This window comes from Toxotes jaculatrix, chromosome 21, assembly GCF_017976425.1.
Source record: "Toxotes jaculatrix isolate fToxJac2 chromosome 21, fToxJac2.pri, whole genome shotgun sequence".
Lineage (NCBI taxonomy): Eukaryota > Metazoa > Chordata > Actinopteri > Toxotidae > Toxotes > Toxotes jaculatrix.
In genome coordinates, this window is record NC_054414.1 from 1,799,987 (window position 1) to 1,825,991 (window position 26,005).

General features: G+C 42.9%; 1 protein-coding gene across 2 annotated transcripts in view; it reads left to right on the forward strand.

Annotated features, from left to right (window-relative positions):
* tmem94 (transmembrane protein 94) overlaps positions 1 to 13,369 on the forward strand; it is a 28,848-nt gene extending 15,479 nt beyond the window's left edge. For both annotated transcript variants that reach the window (XM_041066771.1, XM_041066772.1), the window contains 21 exons: positions 68 to 172; positions 671 to 844; positions 957 to 1,178; positions 1,319 to 1,631; positions 2,731 to 2,904; positions 3,147 to 3,249; positions 3,596 to 3,804; positions 3,889 to 4,070; positions 4,335 to 4,467; positions 4,902 to 5,017; positions 5,205 to 5,304; positions 6,611 to 6,719; positions 7,212 to 7,401; positions 7,509 to 7,586; positions 7,763 to 7,848; positions 7,939 to 8,020; positions 8,398 to 8,558; positions 8,686 to 8,780; positions 8,927 to 9,020; positions 9,335 to 9,505; positions 9,916 to 13,369. In XM_041066771.1, coding sequence (XP_040922705.1) covers positions 68 to 172; positions 671 to 844; positions 957 to 1,178; positions 1,319 to 1,631; positions 2,731 to 2,904; positions 3,147 to 3,249; positions 3,596 to 3,804; positions 3,889 to 4,070; positions 4,335 to 4,467; positions 4,902 to 5,017; positions 5,205 to 5,304; positions 6,611 to 6,719; positions 7,212 to 7,401; positions 7,509 to 7,586; positions 7,763 to 7,848; positions 7,939 to 8,020; positions 8,398 to 8,558; positions 8,686 to 8,780; positions 8,927 to 9,020; positions 9,335 to 9,505; positions 9,916 to 9,988 — 2,970 coding nt within the window. In that variant the 3' untranslated portion in view covers positions 9,989 to 13,369. The remainder of the gene's footprint in view (positions 1 to 67; positions 173 to 670; positions 845 to 956; positions 1,179 to 1,318; positions 1,632 to 2,730; positions 2,905 to 3,146; positions 3,250 to 3,595; positions 3,805 to 3,888; positions 4,071 to 4,334; positions 4,468 to 4,901; positions 5,018 to 5,204; positions 5,305 to 6,610; positions 6,720 to 7,211; positions 7,402 to 7,508; positions 7,587 to 7,762; positions 7,849 to 7,938; positions 8,021 to 8,397; positions 8,559 to 8,685; positions 8,781 to 8,926; positions 9,021 to 9,334; positions 9,506 to 9,915) is intronic.
* The last annotated feature ends 12,636 nt before the right edge of the window (positions 13,370 to 26,005 follow it).

Consider the following 26,005-nt stretch of genomic DNA (forward strand, 5'->3'; position numbering starts at 1 on the left):
TCTCTTACTTACTTTATATATGTGTGTGTGTGTGTGCGTTTGTGTGTGTATGCACTCATTTATGCAGGAGATGCTACGTTGTGTGTGGAGACACCTGGTTGGCGTCTTAAAGGGACAGTCTCAGACACTGTGCTACACTTCCAGCCTCTTACACACTCTGGGATCTGTCACTGTGAGTATCATGGGGCTGAATGACCCAGAATATCTGGGTGAGTGTGTGAGTATCTGTGCAGATGTTCTTTGTTCAGATATCTGTCTCTGACATTTCTGCCTCCACTCCCTTACAACAGGTAAATGGTATTTATTCTGTTGTGCCTTCAACAATGATGATGATGGGATTAACATCACAGGAGCAGGTGGGGAATGAAATATCCACCGTTCCTCTGAGTAATTTAACATTTTAACCACTGTGGAATTACAGGATATAGTCTGCAATAGATGTTTCTATTTCCAGTCTTGCTCTTTTGATGGCTTTCATTTTTTCTGTTGTCTTGTTTCCAGCTGTTGAGTCTCAGAGTCACACCATTGACTGGTGTAGCCCACGGCAACATTTGGGCCATAAAAAGCCAGAAACCCTCATTATGCCCATAGACATGGAAACCATTTTATAGACTTGTTGCTGAGTGGACAGTATGTGTCTAATTTGCAGATATTTTGTGTGTATGTGTAGGTGCTGTGTTGTGTGGACAAACAGGGTATCCTGTCGTGGCCTAACCCCAGTCCAGAGACCGTGCTGTTCTTCAGCGGACGGGTCGAACCACCTCACAACAGCCAGGATGATCTCAGAGACGACCTGTCTGTCAACTCCTACTGCCGAATGGAGACGGATGACGACAGGGATGAGGTGTGTGTTTGTGTTTTCTCTGGCACCTTTTAGCCTCACCAGCAGCCCCAATTCACCACCTGATAAGGCACAGTGTTGTATCCACTCCTGACTAACTGTGACTGCTGTACAGGCCCAGGAGGGGCAGGCTCTGCTCTGTCTACCGGCAGAGTCCTCCACCCAGCTGGGGGAGGGGCCCGAGCCGAGCGAGACCTCACATGACACCATTCGCTCATCTGACACGGTCCGGCTTCGGCGTTCCTGCCAGCCCGCACACAGTCGCACCAAACACCACTCTGGATCCAACGTGAGCTTCAGCCACGACACTGAGGGAGGCGAGGACGACCAGGCCCAGGTAAAGCTTAGACCTGAAACTGTACCAGCCGTTGTGAAAATAGGAAACATGCTATTGATTCAGTAAGCTGATGTAACTTTACTATTCCTGCTGTGTTGTGATGGTGTTGGTCTTTTCATTTCTGTCCCATTTGTCTCCAGGACTTTGCAATGGGCTGCCCAGAGGCGGAGGCAGAGGACTTTGTGTGTGACTACCACCTGGAGATGCTGAGCCTGTCACAGGACCAGCAGAACCCAACCAGCATCCAGTTTGATGATCTCTCCTGGCAGTGCCACCTGCCCTCCCTCAAGCCACTGGGCCTCAACATCATGCTGAACCTCTGCAACGCCAGCGTCACCCAGCAGCTCTGCCGCTTCTCTGACCACCTGTCCAACCTGGCTCTGCAGGAGAGCCACGGCTCTGTACTGCCTGTCTACGTACCCTGGGGGCTCTGTGAGCTCTCCAGGCTCATAGGTGAGCTTGGAATGACGGTGCTGCTTTGACATCTGGTTGGTTTAGAGCCACCTGTTAATACCATGACCTGGTTTGCCTCATAGTTTGGCTTTTTGTTAGGTCGTGTGAAAACACAGTGATCAGAGGTTCAGAGGATTTTCTTCAGTGGTAAAAGCTGATCTGGCTTTCATCCCACTCAGCATGAACTCCAGATTACATTTTACCCCAGAATAAAGTCCTTGCATAGATTCAATTTCCGAGCACTGTGAGAAGATCTATTTCTCACATGGTCTTCATGATAAATTAAGGCTACAAACAAGTTGCTGCTATGTTGGATTGATGGACTGTGTGGGAGTATTGCACCTGGCTGAACTGAGAGTGAACCATAATTAAAAAATGGCCGTGAAGGGCCCTTCCTATAGAGAGCTGCAGAGTTCCTGAGTTCCTGCTCCAGTCCAGTTTGCTGTCCAAGTGGACACCCAGGTATTTGTTCTCCTGTACCACCTCCACCATCTGTCCCCTAATGAAAAGAGGAGTAGCAGGAGTCCTGGGTCTCCTGAAGTCCTCCACCAGCTGCTTTGTTTTGCTGATGCTGAGCTGCAGGTGGTTCAGCTCACACCGGTCCACAAAACCAGCCACCGCCCTCTGGTGACACATCCTCCCCCCTGATGCATCCAGCAGCTGCAGAGATCTGAGAGCTTCTGTAGGTGGCAGGTCAGAATCCTGTACCTGAAGTCCGAGGTGGACAGGGTAAAGGGGACAGGACAGTCCCCTGTGGAGCTCCCGTCAGCAGTGGCTGTAAGCAGCAGGTTGTAGCAATCACAATCATAGGTTTAACCAGCTGAGACTCAGCACAGTAACTAGGCTGTGTCTGTCCCACTCCTCACCAGATGATGGCAGTGATGTGCAGAGTTGTTGTTGGCCAGTAAAGACATTCAGCCATTTCCCAATGTTTAGGTGTTTCACTGTAGGCAGAGGCTCCGGGTTGGTGTGAAACATCATTTAAACTGATCATCAGTATCAGATGATGTGCTGTTTGTGGGAAGAAAGAGAAGTTTTCAGAACCAAATTAGATCATGTCTTATTATCTATTACCCTCATCTTTTCCTTTGTGTGTCAGGATTCACTCCCGGTGCAAGGGAGCTGTTCAAACAGGAGAACCACTTGGCTCTTTACCAGCTGCCATCTGGAGAGAAAACCAAGGAGTTCACCTCCCGCCACCTTCATTACTTCACCAAACGCCAGCCTCCCATGTCCCACCTCATCTCTCTGTTCGTACGAGACTCCTCCTCCAGTAAGTCTATACACACTTCAGTCAACCTGTGTTGTTCTACTGCTCTGTTTTCTTTTATTTGACAGTTTTTAATGAAAAGAGCTGATTTTTTTCTTATATATACTTGGTGCATTTTGCTGTTACTTGTCCTTTTTCTGTCTCTTCACCAAATAGATGAGCAAGTTAAAAAAAAAAAGGTGCTTGTGTATTTTCACATCTGCTAATGTTATTCTCACTGTCTTTCTCTAACCTCTCTGTTGTAGATAACATCCAGATGCTGTCACATGGCTCGGCTGACCTCATCCTGGAAGCCTGCACTGACTTCTGGGATGGAACTGATATCTACCCCCTGTCGGGCTCAGACAGGTGCCGTCACACTGATCGCTCTTCTGTGGCTGTAAATCTTGAGTCAGACACAAGTATCAAAGTTTCATAAGCACAGCACAGGTGATATCATCCATATCTACACTCAGCTGCCACTTTATTATCCATGAAGCTCATCACGTTCAGGTTTTCTTCAAACTGTTTTAGAGACGTTGCTTCAGCGTTCTGATCATTTTGGAGGCTGCAGTTTGTGATGCTGTTGAACTGTACAGTATATACAGAGGTCTTTCTGTTATTTAACCTGCCCTCACTGATATCAATAGGGTGGACAAAATAATAGAAGCTGCCACCTGAGTGTTTATTTCTACACTCTGCTCTTGTGTTACAGAAAGAAGGTCCTGGACTTCTACCAGCGGGCCTGTCTGTCAGGTTACTGCTCAGCCTTTGCCTACAAACCCATGCAAGTGTCACTGTCAAGCCAACTCAATGGGAAGTGTGTAGAACTGGCCCCCGGTCCCAGCCTCTTCTCTGGAGTGGAGCTGCCCTCCACCACCCCCATCAAATACAACTCCTGTAGGAACAGCTGGAGCTCAGATGGTAAGAGTTAGTGACGGAGGGACGGATTAATTCAAGTAATAAAACAGTAATAACACAACTCATTTTCCCTTGTCATGTGTCCAGAGGGTATAGGTGAGGGGGTGGAGCGTGAGGACTGCGTCCAGGCCCTGAGTGGGCAGATCTTCATGGGAATGGTGTCGTCTCAGTTCCAGGCGAGGCTGGACACAGTCCGGCTTATCGATGCCCTGGTCACAGCTTGCATCCGCTTTGTTTACTTTTCTATGGAGGATGAGCTCCGCAGCAAGGTGAACACACACAAGCTCCAATAAACATTTGATAGTATCTAGTTTATGTTGGCTGAAGTGATCAAGGTATAGTACTCTTTCATTTGGACAATAAATGGACTCTTTCATCTGATGTCTCTCTGTGTCTCTGCTGACAGCACATTGTTTTTTCCACATTCACCAAAATAAATGTGCATTTCCCAGCATGCAGCTGATTCTAGTCCACAACAAAAAGCTGTCATTTTGAGAGTGTGTGTTTATGTGGCTCATTTTGTGTCTGTGCAGGTTTTTGCTGAGAAGATGGGTTTAGAGACGGGCTGGAACTGCCACATCTCTCTGACCCCAAACGGAGACAGTCCCTGTGATGGAGCTCCATCCAGCCCCAGTCACGGTTCCCTGCACGAAGACCTGAACCAAGGTACCAAACCTGTGTTTGCACAAACTGAGGAAATTATTCATTTTATTACATTTACTGTTGGGGTGCACTTCATGACTGTCCTTCTGTCTGCAGGTGTGATGTGGACATCAATGTAGGTTGTCAAGGTTTCTGTGTTTAGTCTTGCTGTTTAATTACACAGACATAGATTTATCATTTGAAGAGTAAACCCACATGATTTCTGGATCAGATCTCGTCAAATTATGACATTACCCTGTTCTATGGGGTGGTCACAGTTTGAATTACATTGTATAACTTTACATGAGATTTTCCATTTTATGTTAGTTTATGCTTCTTTTAGGGGACATAACAGAAAGGAGTCCTGTAGAAGTGCAGGTCTGACACGAGTGATGTCTGTTCATTTGAGTTTTACAGAGTATCTCTAACTTTGCCGACTGTCTTCATATGTGATTCAGATTCTCGGGATGAAGCAGAAGGTCCTTTGCTGCCAGAGGAGGAAGCCCACTCTGACTTAGCCAGTTTCCAGCCCACAGACAGTGATGTGCCCAGCTTCCTGGAGGACTGCAACAGGGTAACAATACCTTTTATTAAAACCACTGAAGCTACAATGGAGAAATATCAGTATCTGTTTTTCATGCAGCTGTATAATACAGACAGATTCCTCTGTCTTATGTTTTGGTAACCAGCAGGAAATTGTGCTTTGTTTTGAAATTATTTTACATTAGTCTGAATCATTTCCTCTCCCTGCCCTTTGTCAGGCCAAGCTACCTCGTGGGATCCACCAGGTCCGTCCTCATCTGAAGAACATTGATAATGTGCCTCTTTTGGTGCCACTCTTCACTGACTGCACCCCTGACAGTGAGTATTCTTTATGTGTTTTATAGAATGAATCACTCTGCTTATGTGTAATTCCACTTTTTCATCTTACTTTTTAAAGATGTCCTCTGACTCCATTGTCTTCCTCTGCCCCTCAATGGTGAAACAGATTCTAATAAGGAAAAGCGATGATTAATAATAGGGGTGTGTCATCTAAGTCACCTCACGATTCGATTCGATTACGATTCACAGTGCTACGATTCGATGATTCCTCAATTATCGATGCATCTTGATTAATCTTTTTTTCCCCACATAGAATGTTTCTTTTCTCACAGTTACTTGTAAAATAATGTATATTTTTACATATCCGTTCATTGAAGTAAAACATGTTTATCTCTCATTTTCTAACTCCTCTGATAAAAGAAGAAAAAAGCATTAGCTTGCACATGTCATGCCTGTTTCATTTATTGATGTAGATTAAAAACAATAATAATAATACAAAAAATATATATTGTGTGGCTGTACTGACATGATTCTGATTTGATTATTTTATTATTAACATGTACATGAAAAATATCTGTTAAAAAAGAAAAGAAAAAACAGGGAAAGGAAATTGACAATATTTCCACTTCTATTACAATCTGATATCTTGATTTACATGTCCAGAAAGTAATCCTTTTAAATCTTATTGTATGTCCACGTCAGCCAGATTGTTTCTCATATGGATTTTGGACACTATCCGGTCACTGCGCGTATTCTTACGTTTCCAGTCAACGGAGTGTTGACAGAATATGCAACACTCGATGCTAACCCCTTAGTACAGAGCCGAGCAGTTCGCGTCGAGTTTCGCAGTTTTTTCGCCGACGAACACAGAGCCGTAAGCAGCCGCTTCGCCATGCTTGCATTGTTTTGAAGGGGGAGGGGCTTAGTCTGTGGAAGGGGCTTGTTGTGCCACCCAGATTTGCTTCCCTCCGTGCACTTTTCCCCAGACACACGTTCCTCTTCCACACGAAAACAGCATTGTACTCAAATTGTCATATTCCGCGTTAAAAATAGATTCTGTTTTAGTCGGCCAATTCCGCGATTCAGTGATCGCGGAAATCATAGGGCCCCATAATCTGTCCGGGGGGCACGCGCTACTTTTTTTTCTTTCCGACCGCTGCACTTTCCTTCCGTTATTAAAAGAATCGATTTTTGAACATTTATGAATCGATTCTGAATCGTCAAGTGTCGCGTCACGATTAATCTATGAATCGGGCACACCCCTAATTAATAACCAACGAGGCTTATTTCAAGGAAAGAATGAAAGATCTGTGCCACTGTCTGTGTCTTGGTGTTCTCTTCACAGCCATGTGTGAGATGATGAAGATCATGCAGGAGAACAGGGAGGTTACATGCTGTCTGGGAAGCTCCGCCAATTTCCGCAACAGCCGCCTGTTCCTACAGAGTGACATCAGGTATACACTCATTAATGAAGTACATCCTGTTTTTTCAAATTTGAAAATCAATGTTAATGAGACTAGGGCTTGGTTGAAAATAGTTGATTTTCATTTTTTATCACAATTAAAACCAGTAAATGTTGAATTGTGAAGCAATATTTCTGCTATTAAAAAATGAAAACTCATAGTAATACTATCTAGCCATGCAGAGAGTTGTAGTCTTGTTTGTCAGGGTTCAGGGATACCTGTCACTGAGATTTCTCCTTCCATCCCAAAACTTAAAGTGTTATTCAGTACAAATGCAATCCCTTTCACCTCCATTGTACTAGATGGAGACAGATACCTCACTACTAGAGGTAAATGGGAAAATATTTTCTAGTTTGTGTGTACTGACCCTTTAACAGCTTGCCACAGTCCAGCAACATTGTTTTGACTGATTATACAATAATTATGTAACAAACTACTTCTCATTCTCAGTCCACATGATTTTTCATCGTCCTCTCTCCACAGCATCGCTCTGGACCCTCTGTACCCGTCTCAGTGTTCGTGGGAGACATTTGGCTATGCCACCGGAGGAGGCTTCAACGGAGACGCTGAGGGTCTGTCTCCTCTGAGACTCTCAGGACAGCTCAACAGTCTGGGCTGCTCTGTCACCTTCCACCAAGGAGAGAGCGTCAGCATGGTCAAGCTCATAGAGCAGGTTGGACACACACACACACACACACACACACACACACACAGATACACTAAGTCAGAATGAGACACTTATATATGAATTCATTTGCTTTTTGGGTGAATCTTTTCCAGGCGCGACACACGACCTATGGCATCCGCAAATGCTTCCTCTTCCTGCTGCAGTGTCAGCTCAGTCTGGTCATCATCCAGGTGAGAGAGCACTTCACAAACTCAGAGCATGTGGATTTATATGGATTTATATGTACAAATACATTTCTCTGTGTGTATCATTGCTAACAGGCTAAAAGACTAAAGACCTAATTAATATTGTGATGTACATTTCTGAATAAATAAATGAAGGAAGTGCTTCTGGTGTTTGTCCGTAGTTCTTAGCCTGTCTGGCTCAGCTTCCTCCTCCAATGAACACCACTGACATCCTCTGGCTGTCCTGCTTCAGCTGCCCACTTCTAAGGTACACACATAATAAAACACTGTGAACTGACAACACTGTGTTATTTCACTGTGTTTATACATTATAGTAATGGTCCATTTGTGTTCTCAGTGTGTCACTTCTGGGGAAGCCTCCAGACAGTTCAGTCATGGCAGTTGCCACAGGGAAGAACCTAGATGCCATTCCAAGAAAGGTGGGATCCTGCCTCTCAGATCTTCCACATCTACTCAACCTAGAAGCCTCACTTACTGGATTATTACTGCTAAAGCTTAGACAAACATTTATATAATATTAATTAGCAGCATTTAGTGTACATACTGTGTAGTGATATCGTGGAAACTTCTAGAAAGTTTAGAAGTCTCTAGAAAAATATTCCAGGAGAAGACTTTCATAAAAGCAGTAATGATAATGATAAATACCACAGACAACAAACAGCTGCTCTTTCTGCACCTTGTGTATTTACTGCATCTACACTTGGGGCCATTGATCAAACATGAATGACTAGTTATGTATACATGTACTTCTGTGTGCTTTTTAATCTCCTTTAAACTGTTACTCCTCTTTGACCAGACCCAGAACTACTTCCTTGGCTGTTTCCTGTTGAAGTTTGCTCTGACAGTGTGTGCCTACCTCTTGGCCTTTGGGTTTACACTGCAGGAGGTCTGCCTAAGCAGAGGCAACAACACCTTAGCTGACAACACCACCATCACCTGCCACATACTCACAGCCAGGTAAAGAGAAGCACTGTCTCTAACTGTCCCACTGTCCTAAGTACACCAGCTGTACCAGCTGTGAGAACAGACACACAAGAATCGATGAGCTGATGAATGAAGTAACAGTTTTCCTGTGTGACTGCAGCTCTTCAGACGAGGCTCCTCAGTGGTTCAGTGAGCTGTCTAATGGCCTGCTGCTGACTCAGAAGGTCATGGCAGGGTTCCTCGTCTTACACACAGGTAGGAACTCTCTCTGTCATATTGAATACTGTACTGTAAGCTGTGGTCAAGCTTACTCGGGTCTTTTTATATGATTCAAACCAATCCCTTTCTTCTGTTGTTCACATTGTTGTTCAGATTCTCTTGTTGCTGACCTTATTTTCCAGTGGTGATCTCCCTCAGCTACGTCCACCGCTCTCAGCCTCTGTGGAGAAAGAGTCCGTTCAGCAATACCTGGTGGTGTCTCACTGTACCTGTGGTGTAAGTTAGCACATCATTTGTATGCTCTATGGTTCATCTGTGCTTAAGCCAGTTTAGCACTTACATCCGCAAGGGTCCTACTGTAACTATAAGAGATTTTAATTTATAACTCGGATATAGTGTCAGATATCACCCACCACAGCACCACACAGATGTATACGTGGGAGATATATCTTTGTCAGATATGTGTTAATAATATATAATATATTATTTTCCACCATTGTAAAATCCTCTATACCACTTGTTGCACAAATGCACCATATTCAGTAAATCAAACAAATCACATACTAAACTGTTAAACCTCTCTCCTCCAGCCTGCTCAGCCAGATTGTTCAGGCCTCAGTGGATTACCAGTTGTGGCGCGACCGGGGCAGCCTCCCGACCTTTAACCTTGGTGACATACCGCTGCTAGCCTGGATGCTGGTCTCTCTGTCCACGCTGCTGGTGGTGGTGGTCAACGAGGTGGTGAAGCTACACGAGATACGGTATGAAGCAAAGCACAGGAGGGACTGATCCAGAGTCCCTAAGTAGAAAGTTCTAGAGTGATCATCAGAAGAAAGACATCTTCATGTAGCTTGTTTCACAGTTCAGTGACTGACATAAATGAGGAATAGAAGAGGAAGCTTGTAAATAGGTTGAGGCTATAAACACAATGACTTGGTCTCAGAGATGTTTGAGCAACTAATGGCAGAAAGAAGCCAGAGGGAAGCTGAAATCACAGGAAAAACAGCTGAGATCAGTGCAGGATTACTGAGGATTGTTTAATGATCAGATCAGTTATCAGTTTTCTCTCATCTTCTTCAGAGCAGGGATGTGTTGTGAAGCTGTAACACTGAGCAGATCGTATCCTTGTCTTGATCACAGTCTCTTGATTTGTGCATTCTGTCCATTTCAGGGTGAGAGTTCGCTACCAGAAGAGACAGAAGCTGCAGTTTGAAACAAAGCTGGGAATGAACTCTCCATTCTGATGCCTTCCCTTTGAGGAAGCTGGTGTCAAGGCAATACTGGGAACCAGTCAGTCCATTCTGGAAACCAGGGACGGGCTGGTTGCAAACACTGCAGTGCCCTCCACGAACACCTCAGCCCAACAGCACTGCAGCCGTCAGGTGGAGCAGATATCAACCAAATTGAACGGTGGGAGCTTCATGACACAAGCTCCTTTCAGTTGTGTGAAGGGCAGGGAAAAGAAAATTCCAAAGCGTTCATTTCCACAGAAAAGAAGAAGAGCCAAAAATAGACAACTATTTATTTGTCAGCTTTTAGTCCGTTTTAAAGGCATGAGGAATGTTTTATCACTTCTGTTCTCCATGTCTGAGAGAACCATGAATGGCCGCTCTCATCTTTAGGAATGCTTCAGGTTCCAAACAGTCCTCTAACAGCTACTTTACTTTGACAGGATTTAGTTGTGAGCTTCATTTTAGTGTCTAATTCAACACGTTGAATTGTGGCATATCATCAGACCACTCCAGCCTTCATTCAATTTAACATATGTATGTCTTAATTTTAAAAAACAGAAACACAAAGGGTTGAAAAGGCTTTATATTGGGTTATCTTAATAGTTATGAACTAAATGATCACAAGTAAATTGTGTAAAATATATAAAAGGAACAATAATTTCTGAAATCATTTATGAAAGAATTTTATTTTTTTTAAATTCCATATTATTACATTTAATTTCAAAATGTCCTTTTTCAGAACCCTGTTCTTATTTCATGTCACGTTTCATGACAGTGGTGTTGTCTCCACCTTCCAAGCGTTCAGCCAGTCAGGCCCACCTGCCCGTTAAGATAGCAAGCTCAGCAGCTGCTGTCAGATGGTTGAGCTGTTGTTTAGTTAGCCCCTGTTTGCTTCAGGAACAACAGTGCTAAAATTATTCTCAGCTATGAAGCTGCTGTTGTAGATAAACACAGCACACAGACAGACTCTTATTTATTTAGCTCAACAAGGTTGCAGATTTTACATACCTAGCTGGCTAGCTAGGAGGGGTTATTAGCTTGGTTTATGATAGAGTGTAAAGCACTCTTAGCTAGCTTTTGTTGACTGGAGCGAACACAATGATTGTCCACTTTCTCTTCACAGGTGTGTGCCAGGGTAACACTGAACTAACCACCCAATGTTTAGTTGCTGCTGGCTCTTTCCTTGTATGTAAAAGTCCAAGCTCACAAGCTAGCTTTGCTAGTTAGCCGGCTAGGTAGGTAACATTTAGCATACTTGTGAAACAGAGGTTTAAAAATAACTTTAGTGACTTTGTTTTTGTGCTGTGTTTATTTACATCAGCCACTGTAAAGATATCTTAGCTCTGTTGCTGCTCTGGCTAACAGCTGTTGAGCTTTGTAGTTTAAGAAGCAGGAGGCATGTGATTGGCTTCAAGGTGGTGTCAACATCACTGTCGTGAAAAGTGATGAAGAAAAAAAATGACATGAAATGAAAATGTCAGTATAAAGGGCATTTCTTTAATGAAATAAAAATTTTTTTCACAAACTCTTGGTTCATATATATATTTTACACAGTTTGTTCAAATGATTACTTACTTCATAATATCTTTTTATTTATTTAACATTTAATATTCAGTGTTTAATATTGGATATTTCTGATTCTCGGCTCTCTGGAACCTTCCTGGATTTTCTGCATTTCAGGCCTTGAGCCACATTTTAATCTTCACTCTGAAAGCCTGCGAGACAATGTTCTCTGTTATTTTATTGTGTTTGTGTAACCAATGTTCTCCGTTGTTATTTCATTTCTGAGATAAGCCGATGTCAGACCTGCTGTAACACAATAAGGATTGAAGATTAAGGATTTAATTGGGTCGGTCACGTTTTATAAACACATATCTGCGTTTGAATATGTTTAGACATCTATAAAAAATGTGCCAGCATGCTGCTTTGAACGCACACAGGTGGCTGTGTGGTGATCTTAGCAAGTCCCTTCCTGAGTGATGGTTTCACTGTATATATAACAACGTTCATTCTGGTATCCTAACGTACCAGAGTCTTCTGAAAGGTGCTTCATACTGTTCAGTTGCCTTCCTTCTCAGCCTGTCTGCCTGTTTCACCTCTTCTACACCTCCACCCATTTCTTACCATCTCATATTTGATCTGCTGACCAGCTCCCACCACAGATTAAGATTCCTTTCACCATAATCCTGAAGTATCCCCATTAATCTGCAGCTGTATACGTTGTATTTCCGACTGTGATTGGTTCACACAGTTAACGTGGACCCTCAGCAGCAGACGTCTGTATCACTGTTTTTTCAATCAGACCAGCCGTCTGTGTGGTGCTGTCATTATTTCAGATGGACATGAATTGAACATTGCTCCTGTGTACATGTGGGTTGGTGGTATTTCTTGGTAGTGCATTCATTTAGAACTAAATACCAGCTGTTTTTACACATATGGAAAGTCATTGTTGTCAGTGCTGGATTAGCCTTGTGGGGCAAAAATGAGCCTTGGGGCCCCAAGTGATCAATTTTATTTATTTCCAAAAAATGTTTTACATCCCAATATATAACCACATTGAAATATAAAATTATATATATATTGTAATGTTATTCTTTTTTTTTTTTTTTTAACTTTTATTACGCTGGCATCAAATGACGTTCACATATTACATGTCCTAAGTTTACCTGAGGTTTTAAAATATTTCCCCCCTAAAAGAAATAATTGTCAGTGTGGATTTTCTCCATATCACTCACAGCTGTTTCTAAACAAACCTGTAGTCCATCAAGTGATCGACACCATGAACCTGGGCATTTGGGGGACGCTGAAGTTCTGAGGTCTGTCCAGCCTGGACTGTTTTCTCCATTGTTTTTGCTGGGGATTTGGAGGGTCTAACCTCTGTGGATTTCACAACTAAAAACAAACTCTTCATTGATATTTTACAGGGTGATTCCAGGGTTCAGCATTTCCCCAGCAGAATTGAATCTCTGGTAGTGTGGAGGTTTTGGAACTAAATCCAAATGCTTGTTGCAACATTCAAATTTACAGACAATATAAGTGAATGGTTAACTCCATGTATTTTTATTTTTTTAAACATTTTTTATTTATTTATTTTTTTCAACGGTTTGTGGTGGGGAGACTTGGTCTTCTGACCTCAGCCCTGTTTAGCCTGTGTGCTGGCTTTTGTGTGTGTGTGTGTGTGTGTGTGTGTGTGTGTGTGTGTGTGTGTGCGTGTGCGTGTGCGTGTGCGTGTGCGTGCGCCTGCTTCAGTTATTCCACGGCTACGAACGCTCTCTACAGTCACACCTTTAAAGTGGGGCTGTATGTGAATAGGTACTATTAGATTTTCTGCTTTTACAGCACTGAAGTACTCATGATCACTTTGTGGCTGAAACTACTGAAGATGGTTGTTAGACAAACATTACAATGCAAGAGAGCATTTCTCATTTCATTTTTTCTTTGCCCTGTTTTCTTCTTTATTGGTTTACATCATGACAAACATATGTGCTATGCTGCATGAAGAAGACCCAGGTGAATGCTCTGTCTTAATCAGTGTACTTGTTATCTATAGTTCTACTGTTTTATTCACTACACAGCATGGATACTTCACACTGTGTGTTAAAGCATGTGCCTCTGGTACAGCCTGCAGAGTCCATGCTAACATCCTGATAACATTACCATGCATAGGCTCGGAGCTGATGCCTCTTTAATTGTCACTTGATTTGTATGGTGGGCTGTTGGCTGATGGACTGTGATATAGCTGTTCACAAGATACAAGAAATGTATATTTTGGATTTTTTTAAAGTGTCTATGTTCAGGACTTTTGACAAATTTGTTTGTGTATTGATTATGTCATGTTAATAAATATCTTCTTTTATTTACAGTCCTGCTCAAAGTTATTGGCACTGCTGAATTTTAAGTACAGTTTAGAATAGCTTCACAAATAAATGGAAATCAAGCAGTTTTGTAGAATCACAATATTTAATAAAACGTCCAGAGTTATTGAACAACAACAAAAATGCTTCCATATAGTCAAATCAAATTTACACACATAAAACATATGATGGACATAATTATTGGCATCCATTTGTTTTCATCTTCGTTTTCACAACCAAACCAAAATGTCTTTGGAACCTCACAGATTATTTTAGCCACGGCTAAACAAGGCCTTTCTTCTACAGAAATCTCTGCACGAATTTCACTAGAAAGCAGGACCAGAAGAGGATTTTCTGCAAGAAATATCTGAAAACTTTGTGCTGCAGTTTAATGGGACTGCCCGACACGCATTTGGAGTTGGAGGTGGTGAAAGCCATAGCTGAGGTTTGAACCTCGTCGTGCTACAGATGTCATTTTATGCCCATTCATTGCTACTGCAAGGAATCACTGGTATCCTTATTGGTGCGAGCGTGTTCAGTCTGATTGGATGTTGTATTATTCCCTGCATTAGAAGTGTCACTGTAAGGTCTATAGGTCAATCACACACCAGATGGCCTCTCTGGCTGAGACTCGTCTTCTGTCAGATGTTGAAAACCCAACTGATTTATTTACTGATTGGATTCCTCCTCTTTATGATGATGATGATGATGATGATGATGATGTTGATGTTTAGGTTTTGAGTTTTTGTATTTTCCCCCAGCTTGCTATCAACCTAAGGACGTCTGTGTCCTACAAAAACAGCTAAATGCATATTTTCACATATATCAGCTAATGATGTGTCTGATGTAGTCACTGATCATATGATCAATTTCTATTCTTTAGTGTGACAATTACTGTTTAGTTGTGGACTGGTCTGGTCTCACATTTCATTTGTCCATGTTTTTTCTCTCTCCCACAGGATCCTACTCTTCATCCCTCCAACATCATGTAAATTTGTATATTGTATAGTTTTTACTGTTTTTTTAATGAGACTATTTGTTTTGAGGTCTTTATTATGTGTGTAAAAGTCCAAATAAACTCTGTTATGTTGCCTCTTGATATTTCTTAACTGTTTTGCAGACACATTTCCCAATGAGGACTGTTGAATGGATGTTTTATATATATAGTGGGAAAAAAAGTTGTTCTGTTGTTTGTGTTGTTCTGTAGTTCCAGAGAGCAAAGGAAAGCCGAAGTCAAATTCCTTTTTTGTTTTTGTGTGTATGCATAAATCTGGCCAATAAAACTGATTCTGATTGAAGTCTTTAATACATAAAGCCATGGAGTCAGACTGAAAGTGAACACCTGGCAATCTGTGATCATTTCAAACACCTGTTCTGTGTTGGATCCCCATTCAGACGTTACTGCTGCTTTATGAGGGCAGTCACCGCAGGTCCCTCCTACCACTTCACCCATTAGTCCCGTCCAATCAGAGTCCAGTTTGAGCCGCGCCAAAATTCAGTTGCACCTGTTGCCCATGCGCTAATCAAACCCATGTGACCGGGGAGGACAGGGCTCAGCCAATAGCAGGACAGAATTTTATGTATTGCGGCTTATAAGGCGTTGGGGTAACATTTGCTCGATTTTGCTGTGGAATACAGGATACCTTCCTGACGTTCTGTTTTGTCGAAGCTCTTTTTCTGGTCAGTGGACCAAAGTTAACTCGTTACCTGTAGACAGAGGAAGCCTGTGTGTTCATGTTTAGTGGGTTATTTGTTATTGTGCTTCCTGGTGCACAGTGAAAGCTGTGACTGAGAGCAGAGAGACGATTCAGGCTTAGTGGAGCTGGAACTTCTGCGTGAGTCGTGACAGGAGGTTCACGTGTCCGGAGCAGTCCAGAGGAAAAATGGCGGACGTGGAGGCCAGGTAAGGCCCACACAGAACGTTTAAAATGCAGAGCTTGAGTTGATTTGTGACCAGAGGCTAACATGTTTGATTACGTGTGTGTGTTTCCGCAGGACGAACGAAGGTATTCAGCGGAGCCGAGACCATTTGGGAGAAAGCACCGCGCTTGGCTTCGCTCATCGGCTCTACACTTATGCGCGCGTATGCGTGTGTGAAAGAGATCTGAGTGTTGAAGTGCAGGCTTGTGTCTTTAGCTCGGTTCAGATGGGCTTTGTAACCAGTATAGCTGCTTTGGAGTTTGGGACTGGCCAAGTGTTGGCAAGGCTTAGTTGTGGATTGGCATGCGCCAAAAAAGTGTAACAGACTGAATTTCTAAACGTTATTTTTTGAATAAAAATTAAAAATAAATAAATATCCCAGTCCACAAGCATCCTCATTCACAACACGTTCACTTAGATTTTCACGTTATGATACATGTTCACATTACTGACTGTATCTAAAAATATCAGATTTAAAATTTAAATGAAGATATGAAATAATTCAATATAAAATACAATGACTTAAATTATATTATTACTTTCTTCCTCTTAGTACTTCTGTCTCTTATTTTAGTATTAAAACTTTTTTCTTGTTCAACTTTGTGTGTTATGGGACTTGTCAGTCCAGTTCGTCTGTTTTTTGCACCAACACCACGTCAAATTCCTTGTATGTGTAACATACCTGGCAATAAAGTTTTCTGATTCTGATACTAGGTCATCAAATCAGTGTCAGTTGAGTCTGTCAACTAGGTTGCCTGTAGGGATTTTTAAGGTCCAGCAGGTGTCAGTGTTCAGTGACAGTATGGACACAGTATCAATACAGTTTGACAATGTGTCAAACCGCTTCATGACGCCTCATCTACCCATCACTAGCAGGTAGTGTTGGCAGCATGGGTTGAGTTGCATGTCTTGTTGCCAGGCTTAATTGTTCAACAGTGTGGATGAGGCCATGGCCAGTGTGGGCCCTCAGCTGCACCTTGAAGTGTTGCTGAATGTTGAAAATTCCAGGTTAAATATCCAAAGCCTGTGTGTGCATGTGCCTTCTCTGCAGGAAGGATGAGCTGCTCTAGAGAATCATCAGAGGGTACGAGAAAGCACATAAGTCAACACTGCTCAGTGTTTCTACATTTAAACATGTATTTGTGTGTGGAGCCCAGGTACGCCCCCTGCTGCATGTGGAAGTATTGTAAGATGTTTTAACTTCCAGAGTTTGACTTGCCTAGCACCTGTGGCTAATGTTGAGTGTGTTTCTTTGTGTGTTGTGCAGGATGGAGGAGCTGCTGATCCAGAGAACCATGAGGATGAATGTTGGCCAATACTGCTCAGTGTTTCTACACTGAAGGATTCATTTGTGTACACTCCCCAGCAACCGTGTGTGTACTGCATCTGAGTGGAAGACCTGGAGAAAAAAACCTCAAGGACTCATCAGTCAGAGTGGTCATGTGACTGTCGGCCTGCTGAAGCAGGGATGGAACCACAGGCTGTGTTGTGTAGTTTAGTGTTGTCAGGCTTAGTTGTGGCTATTTGTCACTATATGGATGGCACTGGGGTCAGTGTGGGTTTAGTGTGTGTGAGACATAGTTGCTGCTTGATGGAGAATAAAACTTATGCATGCATTAATGTCTCCTCCTTTCTTTCTGTGTGCAGCTGCTTCTGGCTGAGTGGCCATCCAACTTTGAGGCCATGGACAATGTGGAGCTCAGGTAAGGCCCCTGCTGCAGCTGGAAGTCAAGCAAAATATTACAAGTTCAAGGACTGACTTGATTAGTATCCAAAACCAATGTCTTTGTGTTTTTCAGCAGGAGGGAGGAGCTGAGTGAGAGGACCATTTGAGACCAGGTGAGCAAGAGCCACATTGTAGTGTTTCTACACTTATGCATGCACTAATTTTAGCGTGTGAGTGTGTGTTGTAGGTGTATGTGGGGTGACGCCAGTGAAGGTGCTGCTGGTGAGGATAGAGCGCCATCCTGTGGGAGTGAGGGACACACTGTGGCTGTTGTGTGTTGTCAGAGCTCTTTGTGGTAAGTGGATTCAAAAAAGAAAATCAAGGGCTTTTTCAAAGGTGGTTTGTGTGCTGATGCTTCCTGTTTGTGTTTCTCTTGCAGGATGGCAGAGCTTATTTGGAGGGTCATGAGAGACCAGGTGAGATGTTGCCTGTTGGTTAACATTTAGTGTTTCTACACACTATGGGCAGATAGTGTTGGAAGCATGGGTTGAAGTTTGTAGCTCTGTGTTATGTATGTGGTTGTGGGTAGTTGTCAATGTGTGGAGGTCACATGGGTCAGTGTAGGTTTAGTGTGTGTGTTAGATGTAGTTGGCTCTTGATGTAGAAGCTGTCAGTAGTTGTGTATTGTTGATGGAGCTGTGTGGCTCAGTGTTTAGGTGCTGCGCTTGGGCCTGTAGGTGTGAGTCTGTGTTTAACAGGTTCTGGTGGAGTCGGGCTCCAATTGTGGCGTGGGTCTGCAGGCTTGTCTTGATGAAGCTCATGGAGGAGGTCACAGTCAAAGTGGAGCTCAGGTAGGCCTCCTGCTGCGTCTGGAGGTTTTGCTAAATGTTTCAAAATGCAAGGTTAGACTTTCTTTCTCCCTGTGGCTCATGTTTACTTTCTTTGTGCATTGTGCAGGATGGAGCAGCTGATGGAGAGGACCACGAGAGACACGGTAAGAGCAAGCATGTTGCTCAACATCGCTCAGTCTTTTCTTTTTCTTTCTTTTTTTTTTTTTAACACTTTACATTTCAGGGTTCATGTGTGTCTCACTGTCTCTGTTTCTGTGTTCAATTCAGGAAGCGTCGGGTCAGAGGCAGTTGGTGTGTGTCCTGGGACATGAAGAGGAAGAATTGCATCTGGGGTTGTGGAGGGTGATTACAAATTAAAGGCTTGGTTTGTACCCAATGGTTGTCTGCTTGTTGGCTTTGCTTATTTTGCAATGCACCAACTGATTTTGAGACTGTGCCGTGTTTAATCTTGGTGACTGGCTCCACATTTTAGGTTAACATTTCAACCTTAGGTACAGGACTTTTCTTTGTTTACAGTCATCTGTGAGGACTGCCAGAGAGTAAATGTAGTTGTAATAATTTGAGTTTTAGGTCAATTTTTACACAAATAGTTAATATGTAGATGAAACAGTGCAGGCTGTGCTGTGTGGATGTCAGATTCTCAGGCTTTAAACTGTGAGGTGTTAGATGCAGCACTTAGACTTGATAGACTTTTAAAAACTCTGTCCTTTTCTTGTTTAAACAGACCAAACCTATGTTAGAGAGCTGTATGTTTTGGCTGTTGGCCTGTGGTGTCTGGGTGCCATAGTGTAAGAGTTTAAACTGTGAGCTGTTGGATGCAATAGTAAGACTTATAGGTAACCATTAGCTGTACCACTTTGACTTTAGACATGAATTAAATAAGCAGATGTGTGAAATAGTTGGCTTTATATGTCTGACTTGTTTGGTATGACCACATGTATGTTAGAGTTTGGCACTGTGACTTTTAGACTGTGGTGTGTGGACGCCAGGCTGAGTTTAAACCCAGATGTGATAGACTGACAGATGTTCAGTGTTTTTACACATATCCATTAATGTCTCTCTCTTTCCAGGTGTATGTGGCTGAGTGGGGCTCCAACTTGGATGAGGCCATATCCAGGGTGGAGCTCAGGTACGCCCCCTGCTGAATGTGGAAGTGTAGCAGAATGTTTCAAATAGGTTTGACTGTTTGTACCTGGATCTGATGTAGAGTGTGTTTGTCCTGTGCAGGATGGAGGAGCTGATCCAGAGGACCATGAGAAACAAGGTGAGAGAGAGCATGTTGGTCAGTGTTTCTACAGATATGCATGCATTCATTTCTCTCTGTGTGTGTCTGAGTGTGTGAGCATACACAACACATACAGCTGTTACGTGCCTGGATGGCCTGTGTGTGTGTGTTTTTTCCTCTTTCTCCTCCCCTGCCCTGCTTCACAGTGTTCCAGGTGCAGATATCCAGCCTGGGCTCACCTGAGCAATCCAAGTGATGTGGCCTGACCAATCAACACGTGAGGCCTGTTGATAAAAGGAGGGCACAGGGATGGTTCTCTCTCTCCCTCCTCTGGTGGCATCATGCAGTAGAATAAGTGTGCTGGGTGTTTGTACATTTAGCAGCATGTAGGAATTATTGTTGTATAAACACACTAGGGTTATTGGTTGGTGCCACCCCCCTGTATTTTGTTCTCTTTATCTTTTTAGCGAGCTCAGCCAGGTCTTTTGTTTCCTTTGTTTTCTCAGGTAGTCAGTAATCTAGGCCTGGTTTTATTGGAACTTTTTTTGGTTTTGTTTGGCACAACCACTGGTCCACATCTCCCCCACTTTTTCCATTTTGTTCCATTTTGATGTTTTCAAATAAACTAACTGTAATGATGCCACCTACACTGACTCTGTTCATTTGCTTTGGTTGCTTGTGTTACAGACCTGAAATCCCGAGCTTCCACCAACTAAGGTTGGAACACAAGTGGGGTCTCCTCAGGGATACTTTTTCCCAGGGTCAATACAAACCAACCAAAGAATTTTCAAGAGTCCTTGTAGTTTGGTATTTGTGTAAGAAGGATGTTTGACTTGCAGGACTTCATTGATAATCCTTGCATTGAAAAAGTTCATTCATGTGGTAAAGATGATTTGCTTTGTATAACAGCTCATTATGGCATCCCTGTCCAGAAAACTAGTCTTAAAAAGGAAATTCAAAACACAATAGTGGAAAAACTTGCTGAGTTGAAGGTTCTGCTTGTTCCTATTAACCCTGTTTCAGCTGAGTTAGGGGAGGAAGTTGTTGGTCCAAGTGTTTCCTCTCTTTCTGATGGTAAAAGGGAACAGGCTGTACATGATACACCCCGAGGTGCTAGGATTGAGAGTGAAGCTGTTCCAGCCACTTTTCCTCACTTTGACCCTTTTTCCCCAGGGTCGTCTGGCTCCAGTTCAGATGCAAGGATCAAGGTCACAATCGCTCGTCTCCAGCTGGAAGCACAGGAAAAGGAGAGGGTACGTAGAGCGGATTATGACCTTAGACTACAAGTTTGCAAGTTGGAGATAGAGGCTGAAGAAGAGATTAAGTTACGCCAGCTTGAATTGGAGGCCATGAAAATTTCTTCTGTGCAGATTTCACAAGGGTCTGACAACTCTGTATCTCCACTGGTCCTGACAAAGCCAAGCTTTGATGTGAGTAGGAATATATCCTTGGTGCCCACATTTTGGGAGGCGGAGGTTGACTCCTGTTTTACAGCATTTGAGAGGATTGCTACAGCACTAAAGTGGCCTGAGGAGATGTGGCCTGTCCTGCTTCATTGCAAGCTCATAGGTAAGGCACAGGAGGTTGTGTCTTCCTTGTCGTTAACAGACAGCTTGTGTTATAATGTGCTTAAAGAATCCATACTGCGTGCTTATGAGCTGTTGATAAAATGTGTTTTTATCTTCTCACCCAGACAAAGTTCCTATGTCACGCCCAGCGGGGTCTAGTTCTGGTCTCCCTCCTGTTGAAAAGGTTGAAAAGGCTAGGGGTCCATGGTCACCTCCCCGTGTACATCCTGAGTGCTTCTACTGTCAGAAAAAAGCTCACTTCATAGCTGATTGCCTATCACTAAAGCATAAACAACCCTCTAATCTCCAACAGCATGAGGCTGTCCACGTCCACACAGCAGTTGAGGACAACAAGCCTGACCCCTGTTTTAAGCCTTTCATTTCTGAGGGCTTTGTTTCATTAAGTGGGGATCCAAAAGATCAGCAGCCAGTAAAAATCCTGACACACAGGTGGATCCCAGTCCATTATCCGTGAAGGCATTTTATCTTTGTCACCTGTGTCATATTGTGGCTTGAGTGCAGCTGTTCAGGGTGTGGGGATGAAATTTGTCTCTGCTCCATTGCATAATATACATCTTCAGTCTCCTCTGGTCAGTGGGCTCTTTAAAGTTGCAGTCCTTCCAGCTTTACCAGTAAAAGGGATTGACTTTATTTTGTGGAATGATTTAGCTGGGGGTAAGGTTGTGCCTGATTGATTCAAGCCCAGGGACAGACGTTGCCCAAGAATACCCTGAGATCTTCCCAGCATGTGTGGTTACCAGGGCCCCATCGAGGAATAATGCTGGAAGGAGGATGGCATTGCTGGATGCCATCCTCCTTCCAGCATCCATCTCTGTGATCAAATGTGAAGCTCACACTAACAGTTCTGACTCTATTTCTACAGGAAATGCTGCAGCAGATGCAGCCGCTAAAGCTGCTGCATTGTCTGCTTCACCTTTCACGGTTAACTGTTTGATGTTGTCTAACACTCCTGACACCTGCTCACCTGCTGATGTTTCTGTTCTGCAGTCTCTTTCCACCATGTGGTCAAAATCAGGTGCCACATTTAAAGACTCAGTGTGGATGGGTCCAGATAACAAACCTCGTTTGCCACGTGCTCTTTTCCTCTGTTATGCTAAACTGTCCCATGGGAGAGACCACGTGGGCAAAGGGGGAATGTGTGCTGCTGTTAATTCATCATGGTACACACGTGCTTTTTCAACTTTTGCACAGGACTTTTGCAGGAAATGCATCATTTGTGCAGCCAACAATGCATCAGGGGCTCTTCATATGCCACCTGCTGGTCATCCACCTCCTGACAAACCCTTTGATTATTTAATGATGGATTTCATTGAACTAACACCAAGTGAAGGGAAAAGATACTGTCTTGTAATTGTTGACATGTTCAGCAAATGGGTTGAAGTTTTCCCCTCTTCCAAACAGGATGCTGGAGCTGTGGCTAAAGCACTGCTAACTGAAATTATTCCTAGGTGGGGAATTCCTTCAGTCATCAGCAGTAACAATGGACCAGGTTTTGTCAACCAAGCCCTGAAAGAAGTGTCAGACTATCTTGGGTTTGACAGACGTCATCATTGTTCATATCATCCAGTAGGTCCAGTTAGGCGCCCTCCCCTTACCACAGGTGCATGTGATGATGCTGTGTTGAGATACTGTGCCAACTTGTCTACAACCTTGTCAGCATTACATTCACAGGTGAAAAGTGCCCTGCCATCTGCAGCCACAGCAGTCCTCCACAACTTACAGCCTGGAGATTGGGTTCTCATCAAAGACCACAGACGCCCTCACTGGAAACCAAGGCGATTCCAGGGCCCGTTCCAGGTTCTGCTGACCACTGAGACAGCTGGAAAGGTTGCGGAGAAGGCCACATGGGTACACGCCAGCCACTGCAAACGGGTTCCTGAACCAAAGGCCGACAACCAGCCACCAGAGAATCAAAGCAAAGGAGGCCACATAAATTCTTTAGACCCAGAATAATGGTCTAGGGAAAACTGACTCATCCAGACGCTGAGGAAGACAACTGGGGTGCACGCCGTGCGCTGCCCCTAACCTGCAGCTGCGGTGGAACCGTCTGCAATATAAGAGTGAGGGGTGAAAGAGCGCCCTCCTCCACCAGTAGCGTGCCAAGCTCCAACCAAGTGACTACAGAGTAAAGCTCTGTGTCACCAACAAGAGCAACAATGTAAGGTCTATTGATAGGTCAGTCACACACCAGATGGCCTCTATGGCTGAGACTTGTGATGATGATGATATTGATGTTTTGACTGTTTGTATTTTTCCCAGCTTGCTATCAACCTAAGGACGTCTGTGTCCTACAAAAACAGCTAAATGCATATTTTAACATTTAGCAGCTAATCATGTGTTTACTTAAACCCAAAGGAATGTAGTCACTGATCATATGATCAATTTGTATATACTTTGGTGTGGCCATTTTATGGCCAAAGGGGGAATTGTAATGTCAATTTATCATATAACCATATACTCTTTTATCAAGCATTCGTATATTCTCATGAACTCGTATATTCAATTCTGGGTGAAGTACATATAACATGACCTGTAGCGGCCTAATGTACTTTGTTTACTGTACTTTGTGAAGACACCTGTTATGTCTCCGGTGTCTCCGAGCACAACTTACAACTTACCTCTATTATTTGACCTTCAGATTATTTTGTCTCCCTGCCATCCTTGCCATGCTGGTATGTGAGAAACAGGCATAAGTACTCTTGGAACTTGTAACCTGGGGTCAGACCTCTGTAGCATTTGATGCTGCGTGAGCTCTGTCCTTTCTGCACAAATGGATTACTCTGTAAACCTTATTTTAGAATAAAGCATCAAAAGACAATAACTGTCTAAAGAATTCTATTTCACTTCTCAAAAGGAGGAAAGTATTTTTCCACCACAGTATGGAAGCCCCATTTCCACCAAGAAAAAAGGAAGGAGAGAGACCGGAGATGTTTGGCAAGGATAGAAGTGACTCAAATTAATGTGCTGTCCTAATGGTTTTCCTGGTGGAGATGAGCTTCCACAGAGGGGCTCAGTTGTGGCTGCGGTTTTCTTCCTGCAGCTGAACTGCTTCTGCCAGATGTGGGCAGTGATGGGGATCAGGCTGGAGTTTGATGTTTGTGTTGTGTTTTTTTTTTTTTTTTTTTCTTGGATACTAACACGGGTCTTTTGTATGTGATAGCCCCCCACCCTCCCCACCCCTAATTATATTAAACCATTATGTGGTGCTATATATATTTGATAAAAATGACTTAATGTATCGGGATTACTATTGTCTGAAAATACTTGTGAATTGAGAGGGTTATGGTGCAAAATTTATTTTGGATACAAATGAAAAATAATCTATGTTAATAGTTATAAATCTATTGATATTAACACTGACCCTTGAGGTACATTATTAGATTGCAGTTTAAAGTTTGTACATCTTTTTGATAGTGTATACTAGTTTCCTTTCATATGGTAAATTTGTGCTGTGATCAAGCTTTGATAGACTTTGTAAATAAAGCCAAATGTTTGGATCATCATATTGGTTGTAATGGACGGCTTCTTTGTTTACAAACTGTTTCCGCATGGCTGTGAAAGTTTATCTGCTGATTTTTTTGGAAGATCTGACTTTTACACTGAATAAAAAAGCTTATGACTTCAAACACTGTGGAAACCCTTTGTTAAGAGTATCAGCTCATGAGGCAGCACGTGGCAACGGAGCATAGCAGAGGGTTAAACTAGGATCAGCACAACATACATTCACACATATATACACATTTAACTAATTTCCCTCTAGGATTAATAAAGTTATCTATCTATACACATATGTATGTGTATAGATGTATGTTTGTGTTCATGTATCTGTGCATGTGTGTGTATGCATGTATGAGGGTCTGTATGCTACGTATGTACACAACACACATGTACATAAAATCATACATACAGGCATACAGACACTTATGCATACATATCTACATACATACATGCATACAATAAACATTAATACATACAGACGCTCATACATGTATACGTATACATAGTCAAGCCTGAAATTATTCATACCCCTGGCAAATTTTGACTTAAAGTTACTTTTATTTGACCAGCAAGTTTTTTCTTGGTTGGAAATGACACTGGCGTCTCCCAGAAGATAATAAGACGATGTACAAGAGGCATCATTGTGGAAAAAATGATTTCTCAGCTTTTATTTACATTTGAACAAAAAGTGGCATGTCCAAAATGATTCATACCATTCTCAATAATCAATAGAAAAGCCTTTATTGGCTATTACAGCAATCAAATGCTTCCTATAATTGTTGATTTTTGTTTCATGGGACCATAAAACAGAAGACCAGAAGTCTTCTTCTTTGTCCAGATAAGCATTTGCAAAGGCCAAGCGGGCTTCTGTGTGCCTTATCTGGAGGAGTGCTGTCCTCCTTGGTCTGCGTCTGTGGAACCCAGCAGTGTGCAGTGTCTGTTGGACTGTCTGCCTTGAGATGTTTCCATCAGCAGAGCCCAGATTCACCAGGATGGCCTTGGTGGTGATCCTTGGATTCTTTTTCACCTCTCTCACTGTCCTCCTGGCCAGCACAGGTGTCACTTTTGGCTTCCGTCCTCTGAGATTTTCCACAGTGCGGAACGTCTTGTATTTTTTAATAATACTTTGCACTGTGGCCACTGGAACTTGAAAACATTTAGATATGACCTTATAGCCCTTTCCTGACTTGTGAGCAGCCACAATGTGCAGCCGCAGGTCCTCAGTCAGCTCCTTTGTCTTCGCCATGACTGTCCACAAACCAACTGCAGAGAGCTGCTGTTTTTCACCTGTTGTTCATGTATGTGTATGTGTGTTTGTATGTATGTTTGTACACATACATATATACATACACACACACACACACACATTTACAGAAATGCATACATACTTACACATGCACATACATAAACACATACTTATGTACAC